We start from the raw sequence: 19,414 nt of genomic DNA, 5'->3' as shown, positions 1-19,414 counted from the left end.
GTTGTGCGTGTCATGCTCACCAAGTTCTCTCGATGCAGGGCCGCTCGACTGCGTGCACCCCCCCAAGCGGCTCGCCACCTCCCCTCGTCCGGACCACATCTGGACACGCGCCAACCGCGGGCTGGATACTTCTCAACCGGCTCCCGAGGGCCAATATCCGTATTGCGCTGTCCGGTCTTCTCGCAGCTCCGCGATGGTCCTGTAGTCCTCAGAAGGGGGCAACGGCAGAGGGGGCCGCGCCGCCGGGCCTCCTCGCAACGGGAGTGCCTGGAAAAAGTAAAAAATAAAAAGTCGATCTTAAACAGATCTCAGCAGTGCCTCCAACTTGTCGGGGGGAAATTCTGCCGGGGTCGGCCGGGCCGTCCGCAGACCTCCAGGCAGGGAGGCCCCAACTCCTCCCGTGTATCCCAGATGAGATAGAGTATGAGACACACACAAGGAGCAAGGTGACTCTGCTGTTTATTAGACAAAACGGCAGGGATGGGTCAAGGAGCGTACGTGTCCGTCCTGACACACACACAATCGTGGGGCTCGCAGGCCCTTTTTACTGTATTATGACGCGCTATTTGCGTCACTTCAGAAAGTTAACAAAAAACCTATCGCCACTCTTAATTGGTTGCTCGAGTGGTAGGGTTAGTATAGGACACATATAGAGGACAATGTTAGTGGACAAAGGGTAGTCAGGTGATATATCTGGGTTGTCCCTACAATTAGATACATGAAAATTGTTACATGAAGACTCCTGAGGATTGGTTAATATTACTGGCGTCAGTGATAAGAGCCCCATGTTCTGATTGGTGCGCCCGTGAGCTTCCCAGCCTGGGACCACCGCTGTTCCCAGCTCTCGGTGTACCTGCAATTGCAACAATGTTTCACTATGGGTACGTGCAGACAATGTGAGGATTTATTCATAGTTGGAAGGCTGACCGCTCCCACTGTCGCAGATGTCCATTGAGCCTTTCAAGTGTATCTGCCTGTGTCTCGTAGCGAGGGATCCAGACGCCTTTTCTCTCCTGGGTTTGGCATCTCGTCAGGTTCGGCTTGGTCACGTGGGGAGGGACCGTGTTTGAGGCAGAATTCTGCACAATTAATATTGCTTTTCCACTGTGTGTCTGGTTTAATTTGTAGGTGTGACCTTAACGTTGGTACGCGGAGTGCGAGGTTGCAACATCGTGCCTTTGATGCTTTGTTCTTGGAATGTGGGTTTGCAACATTGCGACCTTGGCTGGTTGTTTCACCGGGCCCATTCTGCAGGATCAGCAACCAGACTCTTGCTTTGTTAATGTCCACGGGAGCTCTTGTTTGAGGCCTACTTGGGCCTGGTGCATAAGTGGTCCGTTTGGTGCATAGGTGCTTTAGGTTATAGTAGCATATAGTTCCATGACCAGTATCGTGTCTTCATTATATTTCTTATGGTGGTAACTGGTTTTAAGAGAAGCGTGAGCAAGCTTTGTAGATGAGTTAATGACGCGTCTTGCGTTTCTGCATTCTGAAAGCCTATGTAAAAATAATAAAGATGCACGTCCGTGAATATGCCTGTCGCCTACGTCATAGCACTGAGTATATTCTTCGTGTAGATCGGTGTGGGAATGTCCAGTGTGTATATTTGTACAGATGTGCTTCCCGTTGTCTAGGTCGTCATGGCATCTCTAACGACGTGTAGATTTTAGTCTAGTTGGTCCGTGCCGCAGGTGTCGGCATGGCCAGTGCGGGCTGTTGGGCAGGCAGATGGACACATCCGTATGTTCCTGTACCAGGGTATTTGGTCGTCTGGTAAATGGACAAACTCTTCTCGTGGCAGGTGTCTGGGTCGTGACCCTCTATGCCAAGCACGAGAGGTGAAGGACGGGAGCCTGGTCTTCCATTCTCCCACTTCACAAGGCTAAAAGCATCAGGCAATGATCATCTGGCAAAGACCCTGTGAAAAAGCATGTCTGATTTATTTGGGAATAACTTTGGTGGAACGAACTCAGTTTTCTGATCTAATTGCTGTCCACCTTGTAAACACCTTCCCTAATATATCAAGCGGGATGATCGGCCTATAACAATATCTAATGTCTATGTGTATTAATATTTATAGGAGGAATAATGCGACACGCTTACGCAAGCATTGTTGAACACAAAAAGCAACATACGACAGAATATGTTCAAAGCTATTTTAGTACGACACTGTGATCAAAGGCCGTACTCGGCACATATTTGATTGTTAGACTAATAACAATATTAATGAAGATAAAGTGATCAATGGCTGCTTAAACAACTGGGAAGAGTTAGTTCTTCCTTTCTGTGCCATGTCCACAGTTCCTGTGCTGCAGGGCTGATTTACTGAGGCTGTAAGCTGCTTTCAGCACCTAGTGGCATGCTGACTGCAGCATACATTTAACTTGTTTGCTGACTGCAGCATAATATAACTTTGTAGGTCATAGTGACTGAGGTAGACCGGATGCTGGGCTATAATTGGGGAGGAAAGGTCAAGGCAATGGACCAACCAGAAGCAGGTTATGCTTCAGAAATCTTCGGATTGACAGAAAATCACCTGGGTGAGTGTATCCAGTATTTGGTGAGAGGCAAGGCTGACTAGGCCAGTCCTAAAAGAGAACAAAGTAATATTCATGGGTTTTATGATATAGACTGTAGCCAAATCCCAGTGCTTAGTCTCAGGCATAATGGTGCTTGGAATAATGATTAGCCAGAGGTCCCTGAATGAATCGCTGAAGAGATCTCGTACGAGTGATGGATGTTGTCAACAAAACCAATCCACTGGAAAACATGGCTCCCCCTGGAATGCATGTATTGGCATATTTTGGATTAACAGACATGTTTTATCGCAACGTGGCACTGGTGATTGCTTACATGATTTTTGTTTTGAAACGATTCATGGGAGGGCCCCTTTCTGTCCAAATATGGGCACACAGAATATCCAATTGAATGACCTACAGCTCCTTAACTGAAATTTGCCTTCAAATTTGGAGTAGGTGTCTACCTATCTGGCTCACAAATTTCTGAGTGGCAATTGTGATCAGTCTAATAGTGAAACACTGAAACATATTTCTTATGGTTGTGATTATTATTATCCTAATTAGAAAATTCTGTTTTATGAGTTTCAATTCGTTTTTTTTATTTAAGATGTACCAAAAATGATGTGTTTCTTCATTTGGAATATTAGCGTACTATTTATGCAGATTTAATTGAATGCCAACATTCTATAGCGGACATGATACATTAAAAATGTGTGCTTCTAAGGCCCTCCTACATTTTGCAGGTTTCCAAATGAAAGTACCACATTTGGTAAATGGTATAACTGCATGCAGTATCTCTGGAAATCCATGCAGTATCTCTGGATATGTATTTCCAGAAAATAATGCTTACCTTATTTTCAGCAATCCACGTGCTTTCTTATTTATTTATTAATTTAACATTTGTACAGTGCGCCAAACCCAGAGTCATCAGGGCACTGGTTATATGAATAGGACACAGAGAAATACGAGAACAGAGATACAGGTACAGAGGTACTGGTACAGTGATAGGAGCACAGTCATACTACAACAACAGAGGACCATTAAATAGTGAAGGTGGGGGAAAGGGTCTGGGGTGTACGATTGTTCACCTCGGGTAGGGTGTCCTGAGAGAAGAGAACGTTTTTGAGCTGCTTGTAGAAAACCCCATGTTAAGGTTCCACTCTCAGTTTGTGTGGAAGAGCGTTCCAGTGTCTGGTAGCAATGGAAGGGATGCTTGCGCCCCAGCTCGTTTTAGTCTTTAAGGTGGTGCGGTTTGAGTGGAGTGATTGTGTGGGTCTGGAGGATTGAGCTTTTAGTATTTTTTATCGAGCAGTATCTTGGTGCAGTGTTGGTTGTGCATTTATGTGTTCTACTTAGTGTTCCGAACAGGATGCACTGTCTAATGGCTAGCCAGTGGGTCTTTTTCCTGGCTACTGAGATGTGGTCACACCTTGGAATGTTTAGTGCTGCTCTGAGGGCGTTATTTTGAATTATCTGGAGTTGTTGAGATTTAGAGCTGAGGTGCCTGCGAATAGTGCATTACAGTAATCAAGCCTTCACCCTATGAGTGTCCTTGCAATTGTGAGACAGATGCCTGAGGGCAGGATCGGCCTGCAGGCATGGATACGTTTTGTCTTGTATGCCACTGAAGAGGCAAAGGCGCTGACCTGTCTGTTCAGGGACAAAGTGTCGTCCAGGTATACGCCCAGGGTTTTCCCAATATTGGATACTGGTATTGTAATTCTGTCACTGGTGAAGGATTTGTGGTTGAGGTCAAGTTTGTTGTTGTCTTTTGTTTCACCCATTGTCACACTCATTTTCAGGGTGGAAATTAATTGGCTGCAGTAGCAGGTTATGCCGCTTCTGAAGGGTCAGTTGTCATTTAGAGAGGCCCACCTTTTCAGCACCATTAGTTGTCTCCGTGCACAAACACGGCTTGCTGCATTGAAAGGGAAGGCATGTGCTTCCCTTCAGTACAGTATAGGAAACATTGTTTAAAAGAGATTTTGGGGGATTGTGAAACTCTGTGACTCCAATTTCTCTGGGGGCGGGGAGGGTAAAAATGAATTTTAAATGAGTTCATTCAATCCGCCGGTAGTAATAACTACATGTGGCATTCCACTTGAATAGCCACATGCAGTAGTTACGCGAGGCCCTTTCTCAGGTAGGGTGTAGAAACAGCTGGCCTTGGTCATTTCTGCCAGATTTTACTGTTACCACCATACTCCTAATAAGGTGCATACTGTTTATAATTTTAATTTTGTGTACAAAAGGGCACACTATTGAATGCTAAGACTGTGAAAATGTGAATTTTAAAATGATGACATTTTCTATTTAGATGGAAGCACTTGAACATAAGTTGTCAGCGGAGCTTCCGGAGAATGCCCGGGTGATTTCTTGTCGCTTTCCGTTTCCTCACTGGACACCCACGTGCTCCGAGGGATCCGGCTTGGACCAGGTGTGGGCTTATGACATGCAAACACTGAAACAGACATCTCTTGACAGACAGACATGTCCAGGATTCTCCTTGTCTCATGAGTCGAATTACTGACACGCGCACTACTGCTACGTTCCTTTTTACTTTCTGCCTTGATTGCATTGTGTGTATTTGAAATCACATATTGTGCCATTTTGGGTGCTGAATTATTTGACGCACAGGTATCTGCCTGAAAAGTGAATTGTGACTCACCTACTGCGGTAATAGGCCTTGATCTTCCACCCAGGGATGTCATTTCACCAAAATGCCAAGGGTAGCGGAAGTGACATCACATGACCCCTGACCTCAGATGACATCACATGAAGTGTTGTAATGTTATTTGACCCCACCCCAAAATTACATCACAGGAAGTGATGGCACACAACATTTCACCCCTTGAAAATAGCATTCCTCAGTACACTAAGAAAAATATGGTAGCGTATCACTGTAGTATGACATCCATTTCATACACAAATGTATCTTTATTATCAGTGTGATAAGGCCCATATTACCACGTGGAGTGAATGCACCCAAATTCTCTCTTTATGTGGATCTGCCCTGCTATTTCTACAGGACTAGAAAGCAAAATCACATTCTGGGGTTGTGGGGTCAGATAGGCCGTTATAGGGATCGGGATAAACTAGGATAGAAGGAAAGAGGGAGAATATTTCACCACAGAACATATGTGTCCTGGTTGATGGCAACAAAATACAGTCTTCAATGATTTGGGGAGTTTCCTTATTTTTTTTTCTGATTCGCCAAGTTACCTTCCAGGTTAACTCTTAGTAAGATGTGTTGTGATGTACTATTTGCGGTTGTTTCATGGACTACATTATTCCTGAAAAAATAATCCAGAAGTCTCTAATTTTCATCACCTTCAGAATGTAGAGCTAAATTTAAAATGGGTTTGATTATTGTCTTGGCAAATACTGCTACCTGATAATCTTCCTGTATTTCTTCTAAGTGCTTGCATAAATCAAGAACTTGTTTTGGTCCTCGTATTTCTCTACATTACTAGTATCACTCTCTCATAGTTTTAAACAAGTATCATTTTTCAGTTTCTTGTACAATTCCTTCCATGCAAGGTCTGTAGATGTTTATTGTGTGTTGGGATGCACGTACACCTCCCATACACTGCCAAATTATTCAGGATAAGAAAATCTATTAGCGCAAAGTAAATGAAGGTGTGCCGAGGGATAGGGAGTCCAGTTGGGAGCAACAACTGCATTCCTGAAGTAGTTATAGAAGCTTAGGTAGGCCCAGGTATAAGGCATGGGTGATATTGTGTAGCAGTATTGAAATGTGTGTAATGATGATGGTGCAGACACAGGGCCAGGGTGCCGGAAATACTGAAGGATCGCCATATTGGAAGTGAGGCCTAGCATTTTGTATACTCTGTTGGAGGTGTAGCAGCATGACATAATTAAGGGTGCGAATCATTTTCCCTTTCCCAAGCCTCAGGACTGAAGCTGAGAATAGTGGCATTGTTTAATTGTATAAAGCTGTTGGCTTATGGAACGAGATTGGAATATGAATGGCAGAACGAGGGTAGGTCTGAGCCCTTCCCGGAGGACAAATCCATGGGGGTTAGGTTAGAGGTCTTGAGCTGCCAACATTCTCGGTTTAGATTTAGGGCGATTTAGATCTGCCAGTGGGCTGGAAAGTAGAGTACATAAATCCATCAGAATTGCTCTGATTATTCAGGTCCTCAAGAGACAGCAAGGACATGTACCACGGGTCGGCAACTGATAAGGGGAGAGTGGGGAGCAAAACATTTTGTGATTTGTGGTATGAAGAGCAAGAGGTGATGACGACAAATCTAGTCAAGAGCTGGGGAGGAATGGCTGAGGTGCCTTTATGTCTGGTATCAAGAGGACCATACTATATTTCAAAGGGCTGATTTGACCTTGGAGTTGTCCACTGACCTCATGCTAATGACCAGGTGCACACCATGTGACTAGGCCAATGGGGCGGGCAATATTATAGGTAAACTCGCTAATCCAGTATATGCTAATCAAAATGATGGAATAGGGGGACCACGTGTTAGAGGGTGAGGGTAGGGGTAGATTAGGATGTGGCCAATCATTCAAGGAACTGTAGTGGTCTGTTAGTATGTATATAGGTGGTAGCCATTTAGGGTGGGGGATAACACTGTATATTATTCATATCATGAGTGACGATTTCGCTCCTTAAAAGCCATGTACCTGCTTTGAACTAACTGAGAGTTATGTCATTTCGGTTCTACGGGACCTTCTAATACCTTTTTCCTTTTTGTATAAAAAATAAATCATGTTTTACTTGTAAAGAAGTGCACCAAGCCTTTTCCCTAGAGGAGTGTTTTTATTGTCTAGTTGTCTGGAGATCTTGCCTTGCATGTGTTACAAAACCTGATTACCAACATTGAAAACCTGTAATTCCACCGATGAATGGAGGGCTTGTGCATTGAAATTTTAGAGCTGCATCCTTACCCAAACTCTGAAAAGGAGAGAAAGCACTGCTTATCACTTTCTTTCTTAAAGCAGAGCACTTAAAGTCGGAGTGATTTACAAGTGATGGCCTATTTAAGAGACCATTGTTTTGGGCAGAGCGTTCCTAATGATTCCTTGTTAAGCTCTGTAAAGGGACATTTTTATTTTGAAAGCACACGCAAAGCACCCTTTAGCTGCCTAAAATCTGTGCCCTCCTCAAGGACAATTAAACTTATCACACAAGACCTTTTTAAACTATCTGACTTATTTTAATGTGTTCATATTTACCATGCCAACATTTTTATTATTTTAGGTAGAATGTAACATTTTCCTCACATTATTCATGAAGCATGCTTTTGTCAAACATTGAAACGCACGCAGGTATGATATGATAAGATATGATATGGCATTTATAACGCGCCTATACACAAGTGTGTTGAGGCGCGACAAGGCAAAGGAGGGGAACAGAGGGAGGACAGACAGCGATCCTACTAGGCCAGGTGTCATTCAGATCACGCAAGTGCGTGGGAAGGGGGAAGGGACAGTGCTGTACATGGGAAAAGATAGCAATAAGTAAGTAACGGCCAGCAAGTGGCAAGTAGAAGGTAAGTGCAGACATCAGGTGTTAGTGGTTGGAAGGGGGGCTGTAGGGATACAGAAACAGTCCCAAGTGCAGGGTGCCAGGTGGGCAGTGCAGGTGTGTGAAGCTGGCAGGAGAAGGACCTGGGTCCGAGATCAGAGGGTGTCCAGGTGGCCAATGTAATTCAGGTTACAGCCAGGAGGTCAGCAGAGGAGAGGAGGAGAAAAAGCAGAAGCAAAGAGAAAGGTTTTGAGTTGTTTCCGGAACCTGAGATGGTTCTCCTCAAGTTTGAGGGAGGCTGTTCCAGAGGGAGGCACCAGCCAAAGAAAGAGATCTACCACCAACTCATTGCTTAGAGAAGCGACTGACCCTGAGGGAGTTGGAGGCGGATGAGTGAAGAGCTCTAGAGGGAAGATATTTAAGAAGAGAGAGTTGAAGGTATTGAGGCCCCAGGCCCCAGAAGGCCTTGTGAACGATGCAGAGGGTTTCAAACTTAATCCTCGCAGCCACTGGGAGCCAGTGCAGAGATTTCAGTAGTGGAGAGATACGATCCCTGGGCTTGAGGCCAAGGACAAGTCTCGCAGTCCTGTTCTGGATAAATTGCAGAGGGTGGAGAGTAGAAGCAGGCAGATTGAGAAAGAGGCTGTTACAATAGTCTAACCTAGAGAGGACCAGAGCTCTGGAGACAGTGAGCTTCTGGGGGAAGATGAGGAAAGGAAGAATACCTCTGTGGAGGTGCAGCTGGTAGTGTGACTTCTTAGAGACGTCCGAGATATGAAGAGAGAAGGAGAGTGTGGAGTCGAAGATGACCCCAAGGTTTTTAGTCTTGCAGGTTGTAGCTGGAAGAGGGCCAAGAGAGGCCGGCCAGAGAGTTACAGGAAAGGAGGGAGAAGGTGTGCCTATGAGGAGAATCTCAGTATTACTGGCATTAAGGCAGAGGTCGTTGTTGGCACACCACTCCTGGATAGCAGACAGTCGGAGATGAGGGAAGGAGAGGGGGAGGCAGAGGGTAGCCTGAAAATGAGCTGGGTGTCATCTGCATAGCACTGAAGGTTGGGGCAGAGAGCAGTGATGTGGTGTGCAAGGAGTGCAAGGTATTGGTTGAATAACCATGGAGAGAGGTTAGACCCCTGGGGGACACCACAGGTAGAGAAAAAGATATTGGTGAGGAAGGACCCAAGTTGGACCCGGGAGGGTCTGTCGGAGAGGAAAGACGTCAGCCATGCCAGAGCCTGACCAGTGTTACCCAGGTTATTAGGAGACAGTTGAGCAGGATGGCATGGTTGACAGTGTCAAAGGCAGAAGAGAGATCAAGCAAGATGAGGATGCAAGGGGTGGTAGAGTCGAGGTGGGAGAGCAGGTCTTCACGGATATTCAGGAGAGCAGTTTCCGTACTTCTGGCAGCTCTGAAGCCAGACTGATGGTCATGGAAACAACCAACAGATTCAGTGTGAAGGTTAAACTGGGAGATGGCCAGCTTTTCCAGGAGCTTGCCCAAGAAGGGAGTGATGGACATTGGGTAATAGTTAGCCGGGCAGGAGGGGTTGGCAGAGGGTTTCTTAAGAAAAGGGTGCACAAGGGAGTGCTTCAGGGGGGATGGGAAGACTCCCATGGCGAAGGATTGATTGCAGAAATCAGCCAGGGCAGGAGCCAGGGAGTTGATGTGGTCCTTGATAGTTTTGGAGGAACAGGGGTGAACCTGTTTCGACGTGACTTTCACAGATCAGACTTGTCTAGAAACATCCTCAGTGGAGAACAGGGGAAAGGCAGAGAAGGAGGGAGGAGGGGTGGCTGCAGAAGGGCCAGAGGAAGAGCAGGGAGTAGGGGTGGGAGGTGATAGTAGGACAGTGAGGACAGGATGTCCTGAGCTTTAGAGATGAAGTGAGAAGCCAGTGCCATGCAAAGGGCCTGGGAAGGGACAGGCGAGGTAGAGACTGCAGCAGGATTAGCTAGTTCCTTGCAGATTTTGAAGAGTTCAGCCGAGTTGTTAGATGCTGCAGAGACGAGGGCGTGGATATGTACTCTCTTCTTGGTTAGGACAGAGAACCGGTATTGCCTTTGGAGCAGGCGGCAGGCCGGTTTGTCAGAGGATGAACATGAAGCACGCCATTTCCTCTCGGCCAACCTGTATTTGCGTTTTAGGGTGATGAGGTCCAATTCATACCAGGAGTTGCACTTGGCTTTGGGCTTCAGGCGGATTCTCATGACAGGGGCAAGGATATCAAGAGTATCAGATATAGCAGAGTGAAGCATGGAGAGGGCAGTGTCAGGGTGAGAGTCGGCCAAAGGGGGAGGGGGGCAGAGAAAGTGGTGTCGAAAGCTTCTACTGACACGCGCTTCATGGGTCGGATGACCAAGAAGGTGAGTGGAAGTGATGGAAGTGGCTTGGCCTGAGGGGTAGGGAGGGAGAGGTGGGAAGAGAGGAGACAGTGATCACTCCAGGAGAGAGGAGTGGAGAGAGGGAGAGAGGGGAAGGTCTGAGGAGATCAGAACATCCAGAGTGTGCCCTGCAGAATGAGTTGGGCCAGAGGGGAGAATAGTAAGTGAGAGAGAGTTGCAGAGGTCGCAAAGGAGTACAGAGGAAGGACAGGGGGCATCCAAGTGGATGTTGAAGTCCCCAAGAAGGAGGAGTTGAGTCGTTGAGGCCAGGAGTGAAGAGGAGAGATCTGCCCACTTTCGATGAGTCTGCTCCATACTTTTAAGGGGAACTCACAGCAACAGGAAGAGAATTCCCTCCAGAATTTCATGCAGACCATGACATAACCTCCCATGGGGGCATTTTTCAATGATTTTGAGCCTCATTACAAGTTGGGTGGTAAATCCACTGGAATGCCGCCCAATGCAATTACCATTACTTCCACTTGGTCTGGCTGTATTACTGCCGGATTACAAGTGGCGGTGTAAATCACAATTTGTTTTGTCCACAATTCTGATGCAATAATTCTGCCGAAAATGGGCAGAAACTCAGTGGATATACCTCTAGCTCATGGCTGGAGGTGAAAACTCCAATTTTCCGGTAATGCAGCGGTAATGAGATTACAGCCGCATTTTTACTGCATTGAATTTTACTTGAGCCCCTGGTACCTACCTCCTGTTCTAACACTTCAGCCTCCAGACAATCCACCATTGGTTCTGTGCTCTACCACCTTGAAGCGTCTCTTGTGCTAGATGGAATTACAAATAAATATCTAAGACCAAATAAATGGTCAGATTTATAGAATATGGCAAAGTACTACTTTATTCCCAGTGTAACAAAGCAGAATCAACTGGCAAATATCAGACGGAAGCTTGCACACTCACACACAAACTTGATTACAAAGAGATCGTATACCCCTACATGCATCATCTATGATGTCATCCTTCGTGCCAAACCATAAAATGTATTAGGGGTAGGGATTGGTTAGGGGAACATGTCTACTTATAGAATATATATGGTTTAGTACTTCATTGGCTGCCTCTTATTTGTAAGACACATCTCAAACTACCTATAAACACATATACTGATTATAGTGAACAATATGGCAGCAGATTGGTCTATGCAACATTGTATAGCAGGTTGCCCCATACACCCACTGATTGCTTGGCATTCTCATGCAACCGCGGACATTCGGCTCGTTTAGCAGCATGTAAGGAAATCAAAACCCTGGGGCTTGATTCACGTCCAATTACTCCCTGCTTTCCCAATTAGTCCATCTTACATCAGACTGGCCATGAGCCAAAGACTAAAGACAAATATCAGTAACCAACTTTAATCATCCAGTTAACTGGTCAAGAACTCTACATGACCCCCATAACACACTTATTTTTGGTGTTACCATCCGGCAGACAGTAATATTCTGTCTGGGATTTTTTTGACAGAGTGCCCTCTACATCCATTTAGCCACTACGAAAATCATTACTTTTTTAATGTCAGTGGATGAACTCCATTATGAGGCTTTAGATTCAAGTATCTCTGTGCAAACATTCCAATTGGAGTATGTCTTTTTAGCTGAAGATAGTGTTCCATCATGGGCACTAGTAGATTTCACTTAACCATACTAGTATACAGCCTGAACTATACTTAGTTTTCACAACATGGACCTTGAAGTGCAGCTACAATGCAGCTTTTGAGTTTAACCAATGATAGCGGTTCGGAGTAATCGGGTGACCGCCACATTCGTGACTAGTTGACGTTCTTAGACAGTATTGAGGCCATCCTCTATTAGGACATTCTGCATTTTAACTAGTTAAATTTAGCACCTTTGCTTAAAACCCCTGTTAAATATGGTCCATCGCGTTGTATGCAGTTTCGACTATACAAATGGAATCTACACACTATCGGGTACCAAATGATCACGTGATCCATTCACGATCACGTGACATATCAAGCAAGTAAATATATATGCGATGCGGGACAGGAGGCTGTATCAACAGATGATTTCCCGTTCCCGCATCACGTTCCATGAAATTGACAAAGAGGTAAGCACTTTCGTATCTAAAACGCTGAATTTGGGAACATATCAGACTGCACTAGTTTGAGCGGTCTATTGACAGCTTCCTTAGACATTAGACTGATGGCAGGTGTTGTTCCTGTATATTTCAGATTTGGCCAAGCACTCTTGCAGCCTTTTTGGGAAACGAAAGTCATGGTTGTCTTTCAAGCAACATATGATTAACAACTACACAGAAGGAGATTATCTCAGCAATCTCTAGCCAGCTATTATGCATCTTTTCTACCTTGCGTTACTGCATATTTACACTTATTGGTAAGCAAGTTACTTGATCTTCTTTTGCATTCATGATTACTTTATTGTTTCGTACATGGATTTGTGTATCTACTTTATGACATCACTCTATCCATGTTGGGTATCGCACAGCGCTCCATGATGTGCAATGGTGCATGCTGACATCCTTCCATACAGCATCAGGCCACACTTTCAGTGCGAGGGTACATTCGATATGGAAGTCTGAGTGCATATCATCTCTCGTACACTCGACTACACAGAAGGAGATTATCTCAGCAATACATCTTGTGCCTTTTTAGAGCTTTGAAGTTGAAGACTGATCTTGTTCTCACAAAGGTTAGTCAAATAAGTTCTTTTTGCCATAACTAATACATGGGTGTTCACATGGAAAATGAGACAGTGCAGTGATTTTGTCTCTTTATAATAATTTTTTAGAATGTGAAGACTATACAATCAACATCTACACCTGAAGAAGGGGTCATGGAAACCCCGAAATGCGTAGTGTATATAAATATGAGATTGTATTAACATATTGTGATGAATCTCTAAATAGACGAAAAATTCAGAGATTTGCTATGTTGCACTCTTTTACTTATTATTCTTGAAAATCATTTTTTGTGTATGAATCAATTTGGGAAATGTTGTTTTTTTGTATTAATGAATGATGTAATTCACTTTACTCTATATCCTTTGTGGAAAACTGAATGACCTCACAATACAGTTGACCTAAAGCATACAAATTGTGTATTTTTCTTTATTGTACATCTATTCATATAAACATCAGTAATCACAACTAAGTGATAAGGAAGAGACTCTGATCTCGACTAGAGTGACCAGGCCTTTACGTTAAAGGTTTTTGTGGTAATTAATGTGCATGAGCCAAAGACTCCCATATGTAGTTGACTTTCTAGCCTGCTCGCTCTTCTATTACATTCAAGGGAGTGAAAGCACATCACTATCTTCATCCGAGGCTTAACGAATAGCCCTTGTTTTCGACTTCTTAGTCACATGTGAAGAGACCACGAATGAGTCCATTTCAGCCTCTTATTTACTGCTATTTAATTATATTAGGTGTCATTTCTCCTTTTGGCCTCTAGAGACTTGCTCACACTACCTTGTATTAACTGTATACACTTTTAATTGTCCAATACTTGGCTCTTGCAGATCTTTTCTTCTTCTTTAATCTAAGATAAATATGTCTCATCCATGGCTTATCCGTCTGCCTCCCTTCGTAATTTGCAGCTATACCTTACAAATAACATCCTTGATCCCAAGCCAACATTGACTCCTCTTTGTTTTGCACACAAAGCTGTTCATCCAGCGTCTCCTAACTTTGGAACCCTGATCTGGTTCTGAGGTAGTTGGATGGAATATTTAAACGAGCCGGTGTCCATTTTCCAACTATGGGTGTCCTTGCCACGTTATATATTCCTCTAGCCAGCTATTGTGCATCTTTTCTACCTTGCGTTACTGCATATTTACACTTATTGGTAAGCAAGTTACTTGATCTTCTTTTGCATTCATGATTACTTTATTGTTTCGTACAAGGATATGTAGATCTACTTTGACATCACTCTATCCATGTTGGGTATCACACAGCGCTCCATGATGTCCAATGGTGCATGCTGACATCCTTCCATACAGCATCAGTCCACACTTTCAGTGCGAGGGTACATTCGATATGGAAGTCTGAGTGCATATCATCTCTCGTACACTCGATGCAGTATAGGCATAACCCTTGGAGTATCGCACAGGGCCCTTCTCCTGCTGTTCCAGTATGACGGCGGTGAGGGGGAAGGAGTTAGGGAAAATGCATCCACCTGCTCATCTACAGTTCCACCTTTGCTGCCTTCAAAACTGATACACTTTTGCATCACCAACACCTCCTACCTTTATGTGGAGATCTTCACAGCCAAAAACCATCATTCCTCCCTGTCTGTCATCTGAGAGTGGTCTTCACAGAGCAGAAGGTGATGATTCCCAATAAATGATGGATTTCTTCCTTGAGGGTGTAGTAGGAGTGATGGAAATGCCAGGACCCTGATGCGTTCTTTTTCAACCTGATATTTTGAAGAATGCAAGGAAATTATGAAAGATGCCACTTTCCGTCTGCGTGACTAACAAAATGTTAGATGGAAAATTCAGAACTCCGGTAGAAGAAGAATTGTCTAGGGTTAAATCTATTGGCCCATTTGGTACTGGTAGCTATAGAATTGGCTCTAAGCTTCTCCGTCTACAGCATCAACTGCTTCAGGCTCAGAGGAAAAGCATCAGAGGCATCAGTAAAAAGGTGGATCTAAGCCGTGCTCGGGAATTCTCTCTGGCGCTACCTCCTTCTTCCTTGTTGGCATTGCAGATGCCAAACACGTTGCCATTGACAAGTTGAAGTTGGCTCTAGGTCACGTTGATGTGGCAGCCATAGGGATGTATATAGGTCTGGATGTGTGAAGCACAAGTCTGAAGAGCACTGAATTGAAACAGGAACATTAAAAATGAATAACCATCCTGCATGGCCTCTGTCATGCTTTAGGGCACAACACCCAGTGCCCGTAATAGTGTGTTTTTAACAATGTTACTGAGAAACTCACTCACTGCCTGTGCTAGATAGGGCAAGCCTCTTCCATCTGTCCCCTAACCCAGATAAGCGGCACATCAGCGCAACCCAGGGCTTAAGCATCCCGGGAGATTTGGAAAGCCACAGCTTGCAGACACCTGATGTACTGAATATTGAACTCCTAATCCATTAGACCCCTGTTCTCAATGGAACTCAACTTCCACCCCCTTAAAAGGAAACTGTTTAAATTGTGCTAACGTAAAAGGACTTGAGGTTAGAACTGGGGCAATGCACAGGGGGTACATTAAGCTTAGTTTACCCGCACACTTACATGCACCTGGTTCAATGCTTTCTTCTAAATCTATCAGTCACACTGTTCTGCGCCATGCTCAGATTCCATCCCATTCCCTGGGACGACATTGCACAAGTCTAGAGGAAACATGACTATGGAGTGGTAGTACGAGGGACATGCTGAATTGCTTTCAAAGCTTTCATCAATTAAACATTTTCTAAGCACTATGCTATCTCAGTACATCTGTTGGTTCATGAGTGTTTTTAAATGAATAATTAATTTTCTTTATCTGCTCAGTATTAGTCATTAGTTTCCATTCACGTTACAGAAATTAAAAAAAAAACTTGGCAACAGATGTATCAAAATAAATGAAGTTCTCCTGTAGAAACATCTCCAGCATACCTGTTTCTATAGGGCCTTTTCTTCATCGCTTTTTTAAAGTTTGCCTGTGCTCTACACCGTCACACAGAACATGCCTGTCTATAATCCTCTCTTTAAGGATAGAAAGCAAGTTTATTGTACAATCGTCCGAGGAGGAGCTAGATGGCGCTGCAGAGTAAAACTAACCCAATTCTCACCGAACCACATAAGTTAACACATTATGTACATTTTTGCAACAGTTAAAACACTAACATATATTTTATTACCATCTAACCCCACATGTGATTCGAGAAAACCTAAACAAGGAAACGCTGTCTTTCTCTAATTCTTAAACTCTTATTGGGCACTTGTTATCTTATGACTGGTCACATTCATAGCACACCCCTTCTTGGGATTCGTCCGTGGTAGGTAATGACATCAGCACATAGTTAATCATTCATATACAGACATAATTCATTTCTGGTCCCAACTGGCCTGAAACAGTTTAACCCTAATTGTAATTGCACATGGTTTGCATGGATACTTGAGGTAACATGAGAAAAGCTGAAAATCAGCTTATCTTTGAAATGGTGATAAATATCTAATCCACCCCAACTTTACTGGTGTCCTGGAACAATCTAATCTAAATGACTGCCATTTCAACATGGACGGCATATCTGAGAATAGAATTTAAACTTCTGGGTAGCAATTATACTTTAGCCTCGAGTGTTACTTGATCCCATATTTATCAATGGTCAAAACAAATGGCTGGGTCCCTCTGCAAAGCTTCAATGCACTTAAATAGATTAAATGATTGATCTGTTTTTTATAATGCGCCTATAACCAAGTGTTTCAAGGTCCGACCAGGCATGGGAGGGGGAACAAGGGAGGACAAGACACATGTTCTTTCTAGTCCTGATATCATTTGGGTCATGCAAGTGCGCAGACAAGAAGTGCAGGGGAGAGGGTACAGGGAGAAGTGCTCCCAGAGCAGCAGGGCCGTGAGTTAAGTGCAAGGAAGTCTGGGAATCCAAGTGGAATCACACAACGGTAGTGCACAGGAGGCCAGGTGGCAGTGCAGGAAGGCCAACAGGCAAGTGCAGGAGGGCTTGGTGTCCTGTAAGACTCTGGGGACACCCACCAAACAGCCAGTGAGCAGAATGGTGCAGGAGGAAGGGAAGGTTGAATCTGCAGAACTAGATGTTCCCAGCCTCCTGAAATTCACAGCGCAAACTGCTGGCTGGAGAACCTAAATTAAATCATAAAAGCTCATTACATACAGATTTATAAATTCCCTTTGTATGTTCCTCAGTGTGCACGCATGTTTAAATGATCTCTCCTTTACAGTGCGTTCTCCAAGACAGGCCCCCCTTCCATGCATGCACATTAAGAAACTCCTTGATTCCTGCTTCTGGGCACTGTGTAGCACAACATGTTTGAATTGCGTTTATATTTCCTTCGGTGGGTTTTACATTTTATCTTTCTACACACATGCAAATCATATATGTAACAACTTAAGTATTTATTTATTTATATTGCGGACCTAACCCCAAGAGGAGTAGCAAGGCACAGAGGCAACAAGAGGAATGCAAAGCTTGGTAACATACAAGGAATGAAGTCCAGCCGTGGTTACTGTGCTGGATGCGTAAAAAGAAACAATGATGCATGGGTTACAGAAATATACAATATAAGTAATACTATAGATACAATAAATCGGTTGTCTCATGAAAGTTGTTGTCTCAACTACACTGAGCAGTTGACACACCTAAATGTACATATTTACAATCACAGTGGTGGAGCATTAGGGTAGCAAGGGAGCAAGAGGTTATGTGTCGTGAATCTTGAGCCAATGGATGGTCTTAGTTCTGAATAGGCGGTAGGGGAGGTCCTCCCTGCAAGGTGGTGGAAGGAAGTTCCAGTATTGTGCTGCTTTAACAGGAAAGCTGTTCCCACCCGACATAGAACGTTTAAACCTGGGCACCAGGAGGAGATTGGAGTTGGCCACTCTAGAGGGGCGAGAGGAGGTAGCTCTGGTGAATCTAGTAATAAGGTATTGAGGGGCTGCTTGGTGGAGGCATTTGTGGGTCAGGGAAACTGATTTGAGGAATATTTTGTCTTTGGTGGAAAGCCAGTTGACAGACCTTCTAGAATCAGAGATGTGGACTTTCTTTGGGATACTGAGGGCCACTCTTAGGGCGTTGTTTTGGAGGATCTGAATTTTGTTCATAATATATTTGTTGCATCCTACATAAAGTGTGTTGCAATAGTCCAGCTTGGACAGGATAAGAGCCCTGGCTAGGGTGATACAGTTAGACGGGGAGAGAAAAGGTTTGGCTGCTCTGATGAGTTTGCATGTATATGATGTGGCGGATGCCATAGCATTAACTTGTTTTTTAAAGGTGAGAGTGGAGTCTAGGTATAAGCCAAGGGTTTTGACCTCCTTGGCTACTGTGATCTTATTGTTGTCAATTACAAAGGAGGAGTAGTTTTGGTCTAGTTTGTTAAGGTTATGTGAGGACCCTAGAATGAGGAGTTCTGTTTTGACGTCATTCAGGCATAGACCGTGTGAGGCCATCCATGCATGGATGATGAGGTATACTTTGTTGACGAAGGCTAAATCCTTGTCATAATCCCCCATCAACGGGATGAGGATCAGGGTATCATCGGCATAGTTGGTGTAGGTGATACCCAGACCATCTAGATCATCAAAAAGGGAGTTCGTGAAGATGTTGTACAGGGTCGGGAGACGCAAGATCCCTGAGGCACGCCACAGGTGATGGGTGTAGGGTCGGCTGCTGCTAGTAGGGAAAATACTCTCATCGTGCGGTTATTTAGAAAGGATTGGATCCAGTCAGTCGCCTCTTGAGAAGTGGGTGGCTTTTTGAAGGTGGTCACATAGGATCTCATGGTCGACCAGGTCGAAGGCAGCCGAGAGATCAAGAAGTAGCAGTAGTGCCACCTTACCCTGATCTCTCAGCTCATCTATCTGTGCCTTAAGATCTGTGAGTGCGGTTTTGGTGCCGTGTTGAGGCCTGAAACCCGATAGTCTGACTCCTAAGAGGTGGAAGTGCTCAAGGTAATGTTGGATTTGTTGGTATGCTATTTTGTCGAGGATTTTAAGAAGAACAGTGGTGTGGTGATGGGGAGGTAATTAGTTGGAGTAGAGGGATCTAAATTCGGTTTTTTGAGCAGGGGGAGGACCCATGATTGTTTCAGATTGTTAGGTACGCTGCCTGATGTGAATGACACATTTATTAGTTTGGTTATAAATGGTGCGAGTTCACGAGCCGCATCCTTTATCAATTGTGCAGGGCATAGGTCCCTGTGGCAGTTCGAGGGTTTGAGGGTGAGAATGACCTTTTCTACCTCTTTGGTGGATACTCTGTGGAAGTTGAAATGGGGAATGTGCACAGGGTGGTGTGTCTGAATTGGGTGTATCTTTTTAGGGGTGGGGATGTTGGG

At 44.4% G+C, this 19,414-nt stretch overlaps 1 protein-coding gene across 4 annotated transcripts in view; it reads left to right on the top strand.

Moving 5' to 3' along the window:
- LOC138511558 (ATP synthase subunit C lysine N-methyltransferase-like) overlaps positions 1-7,287 on the top strand; it is a 409,142-nt gene extending 401,855 nt beyond the window's left edge. For all 4 annotated transcript variants that reach the window (XM_069627317.1, XM_069627314.1, XM_069627315.1 and 1 more), the window contains one exon: positions 4,837-7,287. In XM_069627317.1, the coding sequence (XP_069483418.1) occupies positions 4,837-5,049 (213 nt within the window). In that variant the 3' untranslated portion in view covers positions 5,050-7,287. The remainder of the gene's footprint in view (positions 1-4,836) is intronic.
- The last annotated feature ends 12,127 nt before the right edge of the window (positions 7,288-19,414 follow it).

The sequence above is a fragment of the Ambystoma mexicanum genome, chromosome 6p (genome assembly GCF_040938575.1).
Source record: "Ambystoma mexicanum isolate Mex_15411 chromosome 6p, UKY_AmexF1_1, whole genome shotgun sequence".
Lineage (NCBI taxonomy): Eukaryota > Metazoa > Chordata > Amphibia > Caudata > Ambystomatidae > Ambystoma > Ambystoma mexicanum.
This window is presented reverse-complemented; position numbering and strand designations above follow the sequence as displayed.